Raw genomic sequence first — 13,530 nt, 5'->3', positions numbered from 1 at the left:
TATTTGAGCAACTTTAAGGTTTGTGTTTTGACACAAACTAGACGATCACCTCAAACCAATTCCTTAGATTATGTCACAAAAAATTATAGGAACTGCGCGGACATTCAACCAAATCGTTGAATAATTTTCCGATAGTGCAAGAGAGAGAAAAATTTAGTCAAGGGGTTTATTTCGTTGATTACTTTCGGAGTTGCTTATGTGAGTTAAAGGCTTATCTCCATAACCAAGGTCTTTCACGTAGCACCACAAAAAAAATCCAGCGGTGTCAAATCGCACGATCTTGGTGGCCAGTTGATATCACCACGACGGACTAAGAGAAAGTGCCCGTCCAGGAAATGTCTCTTGCAATAAAGCCACATTCCCTCGAGTTGTGTGGCATGTTGCACCATCTAATTGAAACCACATATTCTCCAAGTAGTATTTTTCGATAGAAGGCACAAACAGTCGGCTATCATAGGACCCATAACTGCCCGTATTGACGGTGACAGTCGTTCCAGTAATTCTTTTTATGAAAAGTGCTTTCCCAAATTAGTCTTTCGGATTCGACTTAAAACTGTAGGTCCCCTCCGTTCCAGAGTTGTAAGTCACTAGGCTCTAGCTCTCAACGGACTGTTGCTCCACTTGATTTACGTTTTTTATGGCATTTCTTAAATTTTTTGAGGATTCTCAGAACCATAAATATGACGGTTTTGTTTATTAACGTACCAACCGAGTGAGAAATGTGCTAAACTGCTGAAGAAAATTTTGTTTGAAAAATTGCCGTTCACCGCCTGTCAATCAAGCACCCATTCGACGTATCTTTGACGTTGTGAATGATCAGCTGCCTCCAGCTGTTTTGTAAGCAGGACTTGGACATTGGTTTAGATACAAGAGCGAAATACGCCATAATTGCCGTAAGACAGTCCTAATTTCTGAGAACGACGAGGAATCAACACATTCGTGTCTTCAGCAACGCTTTCACTTAGACGGAAACGCACAAACCTTACAACATCTGTAACCAATCCAGTCTCTTTAAATTTCTTCACAATTTTGCCAATTGCTTGTGTAGTTGGACGATTATGTAAACAATCTCTTCTTAAAAGACGGTATGTGGCTGTGGCAGAATATCAATTTTTGTAATAGGTTTTAAGAATTTGTATGTTTCGTGTGATATTTAAACAATCAATTTTCTTAAATGTCAGACTTTCAACAACTTAATTTGACAGATGTCGAACTCTACCCCCATATTTTTGAAACTGCAAAATGGATACCCCTATATTTTTCAAATTTATAAAGTTGAAAATTGCTTCTTGATATTTTAAGTTTAAGTTCTTTCGAATTTTCTAGGAGTTTAAGTTTACATACATTGTTTTTTTTTCTGTTTTGACATTTGAACATCGAGTGGTTTAATTTGAACACCGCTTTATATTCTTAACCGCTAACCGATGTTTGTGAAGCAACATCACTCAATTTGTAACTTGGCGGATAGTTCACCACAAGTTCATTTACATTTTCTACACAGCGTTTTTCTGTCAAAATTTAACTCAAGTTATAGCTAAAGTTTGGAAAAAAACTGTGAGTTCATTTACATTTTCTACACAAAGTTTTCCTATCAAAATTTAGCTCAGATTTAAGCTAAAGTTTCAAGAAAAAATGTGAACTGAATTTTAACTCGAGCTGCGTACTACCCTTTAAAAATGACAAACAACGCCCCGTGAAAAAGTGCGTAAATAAGAAATACATAAATTTGACATCCCTGTCCTAACGAACAATACCATCAACGCCAAAAGTTTTGACGTTTGGTTCTGTCAAATTGTCAACAATAGAAAATTCGCAAACTACTTGGTGCAGGGTGGAAGATTTCTTAAAGTTGTAGAAATAAACAAATTTTTCAATCTCCAAATTATCCATTAAAATCATCCAAAACGGATTCAACAATTAAAGATATGAAACCCACCCTGGCAGCAGATGAAATGTTTCCAGAGGGAGCTGGTTTCATGGATCTCGAAGAAGTAATTTTTGTTGTATACTAAAACCTTTATGAACATTTATAAAATATTTCCTATATTCTAGTCAGGGAGTTCTTCGGGAATCCTCATGGATCTGGCTACCAATGAGAAGCATGTTCATGCTGATTTCTACAATGACTTTGAAGATCTATTCGACGATGACGATGAATTAACTCTAAATCCCTAAAAAAAAGACCTAAAAAAGGCAAGGTTTTTAAGAAAAACAAGAAGAAAAAACAAAGGCAAATCTTGTGGTGATTTTTATTTGATGTATGTAGTTTAAAAATTAATTTGAATAAAATACACTTTTTGTACAAAATCATGATTTTTTCTCATTTTATAATATTTTGGTTTTTTCTTTTATTTTTATCATTTGGAGGGGGTGATTTTATGTATTGACTAGCACCAATATACAGAATTACAGACAACATAAACAAAATAACGACAACTGTTCTACCATTATTTATAAATTATAAATTAATCAGGTGTACAATTATTATTTAAACAAATAAAAAAAATAACAGTGCTGGAAAAATTAAAATAAAGAAATAACAATTGATATAAATGTATAAGAGAGAAGAGGGCATAGTTTTTTGTTTTTGTAAACAAAAATAATTATCCTACGAAAAACAAAATTATATAGGTTCCTAAATAGTTTCTTTTATATTTATTGAAAGCTTCCGTTGAATTATTTTAATACTTTAAAACTTAAAATTGTACACGGTTCGTAATGCGCTAGTTTGTCATTGTTTTCAATAAAAATAAAAACTAATAAACTAAATAATAATTATTCTACTTTTTCCTTTTTTTACTTATTCTGTTCTGCAACTGTGTATATAAAATATATTATGTTTGTATGTTAACCGTTGTGTTATGTTGTTATGTTTTTTCTTTTTTTATTTGAATTTGCCTTGCAGATTTTTTTTTTAATTTGTTCTTAATTTAAAAAAAAATAATAATTATGTCGTAATGTGATCGGGGCAAATACGCGAGAGTAGCAAAAAACTGTTGCATGATACAACATGCCTATAGACCTATTGCAATTACATATAGCTTGTTTTATTATTTTAATTTAACCGTCTAATGGTGGACCCAGATACACCATGGAAACTTCCGTATTACCGTATACCGCTGAAACAGTAGGATAAAGTGCTTTGTCCGGCAAACCTTAAAGAGGAATTGTGTTAGATGTGTTTTAAAAAGTGTAAAATAGTTTCAACTTACCTCTAAACGCTACTCCTAAAAATTCGTAATTCTTTTCAAACGAAAGAGTGTTGTCATCACAGTCCAGGATGACTCGTATTCGTTCACCCACCTATAAAAAGTTTAAAACAAAATTAAATATTTGTTATCTTCTTAAAATTAACTAATTCAATTAACAGCCGTTGCAGGAAGGTATATATTCGCATTACGGTATAGATTTTGAAGCGTAGATACAGTTTATAACATAAATGCTTGTTCGTGAATGATATCAAACCCAATTCTAAATATCTTTGTATTTAAATATTACTCACATGCTTAAGTTTGCCTTGTTCATATACGAAGTAAGCCATAATTTATTATGATTATAATAATAAATCATTAATTTGAGTAGAAAACGATAAACTAAAGCGATCTGAATTGATTGTGTGTCGATTGTTTTGTAGCCAATATTTTCATAAAGACTGTGTAGGAATTTCTTCAGAAGAATCAAATATTTTATCGAAATCTAATTTAATAGGCAATGTGACAGTTGTTCTCTTATAAACCTCTCCAACTTTTTTAACCGATCTACGGAGCTTTCACAGTGTGTTAGTGAACTGAAAAGAGAAATATGTTTTTTACGCGAATTCTTACATAACCCCCAAAATGTTAAGCCTCTCTTAAATTCAAAATCTCCTGCATTAACTGATCCATCAAAATACAATTTAATTCCACCAACTTCTGCCCCTCGAAAATGTTAGTCCATCTATAGCCATATACTAAACTATGATAAATGTACTTTTGATAATGTTTCTAGTTTCATATATATGGTGAATTGGTTTTCTATTTTTGATAATATTGATATTGAGGAAACTTTGACAATATTAACGAATTTAATAAGAAATCTCAATCCAAACCTTTCTGGTTTAATAAAAAGCTAATTAATTTAAATAATCGGAAAAACAAAGCTTTTAAACTCTACCGTGATTCCAGGGATAATAATGCTTTATATATGAATTACCTTCGAATTAACCGTAAATTTAATTTTCTTAATAAATTCCTCTATAAAAATTATTTATTAAGTATGGAAAGTAAATTAAAAAAAAATAGCAAATCGTTTTGGAAATTTATTAACAACAAAAAAAGTTCCACTGGAATTCCAAATTCAGTCCGATATATGAAAACTTCTAGTGACCTGTCTAGTATCTGTAATTTCTTTGCTGACTTTTTTCGTTCTGTCTTTAAACCAACATTCCAGCAAACAAGACCTCTGTTCATGTGTTCTTCTGATTCTTTCAATGTTAGTCAATTAAATGTAGAGAAAAATGATATACTCAATGAACTATTGCACCAATAATTATAAAAAATGTGCTTTATCTTTGACAACCCCTCTCGAAATAATCGCTCTCTCCATGAAAGTTTCTTCTTAAAACAATGGAAAAGTTCTTACGTATACCCTATATTTAAATCTGGATCAAAAATGAAGTCATTAATTATCGTCCTATCTGTAAGTTATCTGTTATCCCAACTAAACTTCATAAGTTAGGCTTTCGCTCTAACTTATTAAATTGGTTCGATTCATATCTTACTGGTAGAGTTCAATACGTTCGTATTAACAACGTCACATCGAACCCAAATTAAATTGGTTCGATTCATATCTTACTGGTAGAGTTCAATACGTTCGTATTAACAACGTCACATCGAACCCGATTGTTGTAACTTCCGGTGGTCCCCAAGGGAGTCATTTAGGACCCCTTCTCTTTCTCTTATTTATAAATGATATTCCAAATGTTTTTAGTAATAGTCTTTGTTTAATGTACGCAGACGACCTTAAGCTATTCTTACGTGTTAAATCTATAGCGGATTGTATAAAACTTCAAAACGATCTAAATAATTTAGTTGCTTGGTGTACCAATAACGATCTACATTTGAACGTCTATGATGTTTTACCGTGGTATGTCTCCAATAAATAGATTTGCTCTGTCCAAGGTTTCAGAAAAAAAAGATTTGGGTGCGATCTTTGATTTAAAACTCACGTTTCGCAACCATATCGACTACATAATTTCTAAGGCCAGTTCAATGCTCGGTTTTATTTCAAGGAATGCTAAAAACTTCTCAGATCCTTTTACTTTAAGATCTCTATATTTTTGTTATGTTTTGTTATGTACGATCAATATTAGAATACTGCTCTCCTATATGGAATCCTTTGTATGCTGATCATGCTAATAGAATTGAAAGAATACAGAAACGCTTCACTAGAACAGCAATCCGGTTTTTACGATGGAATGTCGACATGCCATCATATAAAACGAGGTGTCTGTTATTAGGCATTCAATCCTTGGAAACACGCCGTAAATATTTTGATGTCATGTTTGTAACCGATTTAATTAATTATAAAATCAATTACTCTGATTTACTTTCGTTAGTGGGTTTTCACGTTCCAAATCGTACCTTACGTAATAATCGTTTATTTTATGTTCCTTTTCATAGGGTTAACTATGGAACCAATGAACCCTTAACTCGCTGTTTAAGACAAGCTAACTCTTTATGTAATGTCATTGATTTCAATTTATATATGAGTAGAGATTGTTTTAAAAAAAGTTGATACTAAAGCCTAGTACATACTTCCTCGTGAAGTGAACGTTCGCCAGTGGAGAAAGTGAACTTTTGACATTGCTCACTGGTACACACTTGTGAGTACACGTTGTGAACATGAACAAACCAAATGTCAAAGCTTCACCAACAGTTCCCGTACATTTTGCACGTGAATTGCCCGTGAACGAAAACTCTCCACTTTGTTCTCCACTCAGCTTCACGAGCAAGTTCACTGGTGAACCAAAAACTGAAATTTGTATGGGTTCACGAGATGGTTCACAAGTATGTACTAGGCTTAAGTCTCAATCTCGGTGGTAAGTATTTAGTATTTATGTACTTATTTTGTTATATTTGTATGTATATTGTTAAATAGTTTTAAGTATTCTTTAAGAGCTGTGTCTCTGCTTGATGAATAAATAAATATTTTGGCGTTTTGTTCCAGTATTATCACTTGTACTCATCCGTTAACAAGTGAAAAAAAAACTAGTTGATACGCAACTTCTGTTAATTTTCAGTTAAGTATTTAATGTGATCCTAATGTCAGAAGCACTCTAACCTATTTTATTGATCGATATACGAGAAAGGACAATTCTGAAAATGCTACAGTTATGATATGCAAAAAGTCAAGATATTCATCCCTATTGAGGTAAGCTATCGAAGAAATTTCTGATCGGTAGATGATAACCGAATCGGAGAGCAAATATTTCCGTAGTTTTTTTTTTCCGTCAGAGAAAATCGGGAACAAAATTGTTAACTTACACCGTCTAGTTGTACTCGAAATTGCATATGTCCGTTGTTGCCCTTAATTACTTTAACCAACATACAAGGCACGATATTCATATAAATATATTAAATCAAAATTCGAACGGTTAAGTTTTTTTTTTATAATAAGCTCACACTCAAGAGGATATAACTACCCTTATTATGTAAAGACACATTGTGAGCACTAGGAGAGAAGTTAAAAGGAGGTGTCGATGCACATTGGTTTTGAATTTGTGAATATTGCAATGGCTGGGAAAAACAGAGCATGTGTGTAAGGGATTTTACGTTTGCGCAGTACGGCTAAAGAACGAATCTCTGTACTTGACAGTACGACCGATGTTGGGCTCGAGGGTATACTGATGAGCATTCCTAGATGATACAAAATTCGTACATTTAGTTTAAATCGGTTACCTTAATAGTAAGCCATTAAAAGTTCATGGGCGAAGAGAAATTGATTTGGAAAGTTTGTGTCTTCAGAGACAATGAAAAAAAGTATCCTTTCCAAAAATGGCAGCCGATTTATAATTATTTGGTAACTTAAATCGCAAATGTTCCCATAAAAATACCATAGTTTAGAAGAGACATTAGAAGAGTACACTGGGGCGTATACGTACTTTGTAGATCTTTAAATTATAAATAATGTGTTTTATGTTTTTTTTTTAAATCCAATTTTGTAAATTAATAGGTTCTTTTAAAAAATAATTATTTTGTAAATCGATATGGTGATCAAATAACGAGTCTATTGTGATTTCTACATAGTTTAAAGGATTACTGTGCTGCAATAAGTATTTTATTTTTGATTGTCGATCTTTTAATGGTGCTTACAATTTTACCAGACCTCAAAAAGCTTAAGTTATTTCTCATGTAACCTTTTTTTCGTATATCTTATTTAAAAAAATTCTAACAGGTTACATAAATGCAGTTTTCGATATGTTTTGAACATATACCTTTTGATATGCAGCTTTAACACATTTAACATTATTTGTTTTCAATAAAAATGTCTGCAGTTTTTTAGGTTGTTCTAGAGAAATTCTTCAATTCAAAAGTGTATTAAATTCTATATGGTTTTTTAAGTGTCGCGGTTAGATTTTAGCGCCCCGTGGTGGTCATTTTGTTTTGGTGACATCTGAAAAATCTTTTGTTTATTATTCAGTTGTTCATGCCAAACGTTGCGCGCATTGCGCAAATTTGACGGTAGACGTGGTCACCTTTCACTATAGACTCTTTAACGTTTGGTGGCCAAATTTGAGACGACCGGTTCAGTAAACAAACAGCCAACACCAGTACGTTGAAGGAACGCAAGATCGGCCCGGCCAAAAAAGTGTACAGGCAAACCCGAGGCAGTATCTTCCTCGCAGTGCACATGAACTTAATTTTTCGCAGACTTCAAGACTTTCCCGTTGGGACCCAGGAACTTAAAGTTGTAGACCACAAACAACGCCATTTGTTTACTTTGTTCACTGACTGGGCTTTGAATCGTTTGGAAGTGGACCTTAATATTGGTCGAAAAGTCGTCTTTACTGACGAGGCGCATTTTTGCATGAATGTTCTGTTAACAAGCAAAATTGCCGTATATAAGACAATAACGATACCAACTAACTACGTACTTTTTTGAAAACGACGTTAGTGAAACGGTCACTGTCAACAGCGAGTGCTGCATAACGATCATAACTAATTTCTTATAGCCCAAATTGAACCAAATGAATCTACATGACATGTGGTTCCAGCAGGACGGTTGCTACGTGCGAAACAGCAAACGCAGGACATTGCTATTTTAGAAATCATAAGTAAAATAGTTTTACGAGAAATTACCAAAACCAAGTAACCCACAGCCCGGAACTGTTCATCATCTCTTGTGAAGACGAAAGAAAAGGTGCCGGAATCATAAAAACATTGCAAAAAAATAGAAAGCTTTGTTGGGCAACAAATGTAAGATCGGTACACTCCTAGTTACTTGTTAACTTGTAAAGTAAAGTATGATACCATACAAAAAGCGAACCACAGATAGACTATTGTCACCACTTGTCAACCAAACTAATTTCGCCAATGATTCCTGAAAAACGCAAAAATCAATTCATTTTTATTGGTAGATTGCACATTACAGAACACAGACTTAAGAATAGGCATGTTTCTCAACTTGGAAGCTGCATAGTTGAAAAAAAAGAAGAGACAGTATCTCACCTTCTATGTTCATATCCTGCCCTTCCACAAAGACGAAAACTAAACTTAGGAAACTTCTACTACAATGATTCTAATGATCAAAGAAATCCCGACCGTTATTGTCTCAAACGATCTATAACTGGCATCAACTTATTTAACTGTTGGTTCAAGTGTGTTGGCTTTTCCGATGACCGATGACACCTTAACCTTACCTAGTGACCAATACAACTATTACCTGTTCCTTTGTGTGACAGAAAAAGAGAAGACTTATAATCTTTCTATGTGTTTTAACGTCCCTTAGAAGATTAATTAAAAAATGTTCTGTATTTTTTTATCAATAATAAATGTGTGCATATTCTGGCACAGTTTTCATATCTCCCACAAAATTTAAACTGACAATCAAATTGACGAAATATAATTCTGAAACTTGTACTCCTATGCAAGACTTTAGCCTTAAGCTTTCAACTAAAAATGTCATGCCTAGAAAATCATAACTTGAATGCATCCGACTATTATGCTTTCATATTCAATTACATCAATCACAAGCTTGAACGGCAGATTAAAACAAAAAATAAAATTATTGGCCTTGATGATATTACCCATTCTAGGTCACGAATTTTTTTACGTGAAACAAATATTTTGTATCGTGAACACAACAGCGTCTTTATGAAAGTTTGGAGGGTCACGTAGACCGCTGATCGAACTACAAAATCGGTCTACGGCCATTGTGAAATTTTATATTGCTTTTACAACTCTTCTATGGCATTCCCACAAAAATAATACGACTTTTAACCGTACGGACGAAACCTTTATGTTTTAAAAACGATGGATGCTAGAGAGATGGTGTAGACCAGAGGCCGAATTTACTAACTTAGAAAATTGTAGTTAAATATAATTTTTAATAAGATTTATAAGAAACTCGGTGTATTTTGTTTTAGCAGTGAAAAATCTGTTATCTTTTTCACCAAATAGCCTATGAAAATAAAGGTTTTTGATCGCCACAAGTGGTATTAAGCTGAAAATGTGTTTATATTTTTCTTTTGGTATTCTAAATATTGTGTAAAAAGTCTCATTAAATCTCGTGTCGTAATGTATGGACTGCTTTTTCGTGATTATCAAAATCTTCTCTGCCGTAAAATGTGAAAGTCTAAAGACCATCGTCAATAACAAATATTCACATTACGACAGATCCTGGAAAAAATACCAAGAACACCAAATCGACACCCACCATCATTTCATTGATATAAATGCCACATACGACAGCATTTACGGGGACAAGCTGTATAGAGCCATGTCTAGTTTTAGTTTCCCTACCAAACTCGTCCGTTTGTGCAGGATGACCATATAGAATTCACTCTGCTCCATATGGGTTGGAAACAACTTAACAGAACCCTTTGATGTCAAAAAAGGTTTTAGACAAGGTCATGTGATTTTTTTAACATCGTGCTCACACGTCAACACTAGAGGCACTAACTTTCAAAAGTCTGTCCAATTACTAGCATATGCTGATGAGTAATGACATTGACATAATCGGAAGAACTTAGCGTGATGTCAATGGGGCTTTTGTGAGTATTGAGGCAGAGGCGGCAAAAATGGATTTAACGGTTAATGAGGGCAAAACAAAGTACATGCTGTCGTCTAGAAAGGACATACAACACCGACGTCTTGGTCAAAACGTCACAATCGACAGACGTAACTTTGAGGTATTCAAGCACTTCTTCTACCTAGACTCCGCTGTAAACGCCGAAAACAACAACAGCGCTGAGATCAAACGCAGAATAACTCTTGCTAACCGCTGTTTCTTTGGACTAAGAAAGCAATTGAGTGGTAAAGTCGTCTCTCAAGAGACCAAAGTGTTGCTATATAAGACCCTTATCTACTATACAGTGCAGAAGCATGGACTATGACAAAAGTGGATGAAAGTACCTTTGGTCGCTTCGAGAGAAAAGTTCTTCGTGTGATCTACGGTCCCGTATGCATCGAAGGGGAGTGGTGAAGAAGATGGATGGATGAGCTGTACTTAGCCAGAAGGGTAAAAGTCCAACGACTAAGATGACTGGGTCACGTAGAACGCATGGAAACCAATGCTCCGGCCGGAAAGTCTTTGCATCCACACCCCCAGGACAGCGCGGTAGAGTAAGACTGCGGATCAGGTAGCGCGCACAAGAGGAAAGTGACCTCTCTCAACTTGGAGCACGAAATTGCAGACATTTAGTTTATAACTTTTGACACAAAGGAGATCTCATGAGGCTTTTAAAACAATGTTAAGAACATAAAAAAAAGGTATACACAAATTTACAGCATTTTCATTTCGAGGTTAACCCATTCGTTCGCCTTATTTTATTTGAACAAAATGTTGTAATTTTCAATTTTTATGAGCTTCCAAGTTTTTTTTGGAGGTTTCTGTTTTACCAAAGAAATAAATGCTTACATTTCTGTTTAATTGTTACAATTTTCTACACGGCTTAAAGCCGAAGTTACTTTCCATTGGATATTTAAAATAGATAAATAAATTAAGTCTTACAACAGTCTGCATAGAACTAGAGCCTAAGCCTAGTGACTTAAAACTTTCAACCATTCCTGTCCTATCTCACCAGAGATAGGAGGGGACCTACAGTTTTTATACCAAATTCGAACGGAACGGCTTATTTGAGAAAGCTCTTTCCATGCAATTACTCTTGTAAATAAATAAAATAAATTAAGGTGGCGCAACAGTCCATGAAAAACCAGGGCCTAGTGACTTACAACTTTCAACCAAGAATTACTCTTGCAGGATTTGTCAATTCCGCGCAAGAGGCAGTATCTGTGAAAAATGTTAGGTGGCACAGATAGGGATTGAACTCTTGTATTACAGCCATAGGGACTAACCATAACCCTATAGATATTTACTGGCGATAAAACGAACTGCAACTGCAAAATAAGGACTTAAAATGCTAGTATTTTGAAAAAGTAACGCAAGGCCAAGATGAAGTTTTATTCGGATGATTATTTTTTAGATGATTCAAAATTTGGCTCACAACTTGTTTGAACATAAAAATACTGTAATTGAAAAGTAAAACATTCCATTTCGTGTGCCATTTCGATTTTAAGAGAAAATTGACATTGTAGCAAGCGCAGTTGATGTTTCAATTTAAAATTAATTAAAAAAGAAATATACAAACGTAGGTACCACTTCTATATGCTTTTGTTTTCTTCTATTTCTATACCCAAACTACAGCTTTAGTGTTTCGATGCGTCTTATGCAAATCGCATTGCATACAAATTATTCATAAAACGTGTTTCATTTTTGTTTAACATTAACTTTACTAACCTGATACTTTGGCGCATTATTTAACAGGGGATAGTTGCCCTGTGCATCTCCATTATGGAGTAAATGGTTATCGACAAGATTCCATCCCCAGCTTTGGTCGTCTGCCCCTAATAATGCCACATACCCGTGGCATTGTAGGGCTGCTTCCTTTGTTGAGATTCCAATTACCGCTACTGTTCCAAGTGGACCCTCCCATATAACTTCCCAAGCGTGGCGTCCTTGTCTAAATCCTATTTTACTTCTCGCTGCGTCTGTACTCTGTGCAACAGGGTTACTAAAAAGCAACAAATTAACCATAAGTAGATTAAAGTTCTTCAATCAAACAAAGAACAACCAAATTAAAACAATCATACCGATGCAGTGTAAATCCATTTGGTTTGATATAAACATTCCTAGAACAGTCATTTGGATTCCAGGCATAAAAGAATGCTCTTAGTTTTGATTTGTAGGTGGGCACAGAAGACAGGACATCCGATTTGAGTGCCTCCTCGGCTAGTTTGCCTATGCAGTGCATTCGCCAGACATCATTGTTTTCATCGTTGAGGAAGCGATACCATCTTTTGCAGACAAGTGAACAATTCCTTAGGTCTTCCAGGCTTAAATACGAGAATATTGCTTCTAGAACATGGTCATTAACTGTGGCAGCGATCGAATCTCCCATATTTCCAGCAAACACTCTGCCACACAAATTTAATTCAATTCAAAACCCAAATTCTTTTCTTTGCACAATTCGAGTTGATTAGTTATTTTTTCAACACACAGACCAAGACCAAGAAAAATTGCGAAAGATAAATTTTGTGCGTACGTTGTCAAAAGTAAAGCGTTCCAAATAAAAATGTATTTTCTTTTAACTTTCAATTGTTTCACTGAATCAGAGGATGATTTTGGAATTTGATTGATTAATGAATTTCTAGATATGCCTTCGGATTTCCATTTTTTGTTAAGGTTTATTAAAAAATTAACTAGAGAAGCGTTTAATAGACAAAAAAGAAAGAAAACTTTTCCTTTCTATTTTGCAATCAAAATACAAATGTCGCAAGGTAAACGTCAAGTTTGAAGTTTGTGCAAAACGAAATTATTATTTTTTAACGAAAGATTACAACTTTCGGGTGTGAACACAAGGATGCAATGTATTACAAGAAATTCAATCTAAGGTACACTCTAGATTAATGGATTAAACCAACGAGAGCTGCAAGGTCACTTAATTCAAAATTACCATATTTTTTAAGGCTTCACTTGATTCAAACCTTTTCATAAAAAAAGTAAGAATTTACAAATCGTAAGAATGTTAGGAATATAAAACAAATTTTTCTAAATTTATTAAACCAACAATTATCTATATTATGTTCAAATGGTAGATATGTGCATTCGAGAGTACACAATTGTCCACAGGTTTTTCTTAAAACCCACCTCTGTCTATCAACTCCTACTCTTACCTCCCCGCGGTGAACATCGGGTGCCTAGTACCTCAACTGGAGATTGGGTTCTAACCCCAGTGGAAAGTTTTTTGGGGCAACAGACGAGAGAGGGGGG

General features: G+C 34.3%; 2 protein-coding genes across 2 annotated transcripts; one reads left to right on the top strand and one right to left on the bottom strand.

Moving 5' to 3' along the window:
- Positions 1 to 1,785: 1,785 nt before the first annotated feature.
- Positions 1,786 to 2,310, top strand: LOC129940942 (COP9 signalosome complex subunit 9). Its single transcript, XM_056049469.1, has 2 exons — positions 1,786 to 1,991; positions 2,053 to 2,310. Exons 1-2 carry the CDS (start codon positions 1,926 to 1,928, stop codon positions 2,173 to 2,175), a joined length of 189 nt encoding a protein of 62 aa, XP_055905444.1. The 5' UTR covers positions 1,786 to 1,925; the 3' UTR covers positions 2,176 to 2,310.
- LOC129940940 (F-box/SPRY domain-containing protein 1) lies at positions 2,236 to 13,029 on the bottom strand. The gene is made up of 4 exons (XM_056049468.1): positions 12,351 to 13,029; positions 11,998 to 12,271; positions 3,213 to 3,303; positions 2,236 to 3,155 (listed from the first exon to the last, which is right to left on the bottom strand). The coding sequence occupies exons 1-4, from the start codon at positions 12,656 to 12,658 to the stop codon at positions 3,061 to 3,063; spliced, it is 768 nt and encodes a 255-aa protein (XP_055905443.1). The 5' UTR covers positions 12,659 to 13,029; the 3' UTR covers positions 2,236 to 3,060.
- Between the last annotated feature and the right edge of the window lie 501 nt (positions 13,030 to 13,530).

Source organism: Eupeodes corollae, chromosome 1 (assembly GCF_945859685.1).
Source record: "Eupeodes corollae chromosome 1, idEupCoro1.1, whole genome shotgun sequence".
Classification (NCBI taxonomy): domain Eukaryota; kingdom Metazoa; phylum Arthropoda; class Insecta; order Diptera; family Syrphidae; genus Eupeodes; species Eupeodes corollae.
Note: the sequence above shows the minus strand (reverse complement) of the source record. Positions and strands in the feature narration are given on the sequence as shown.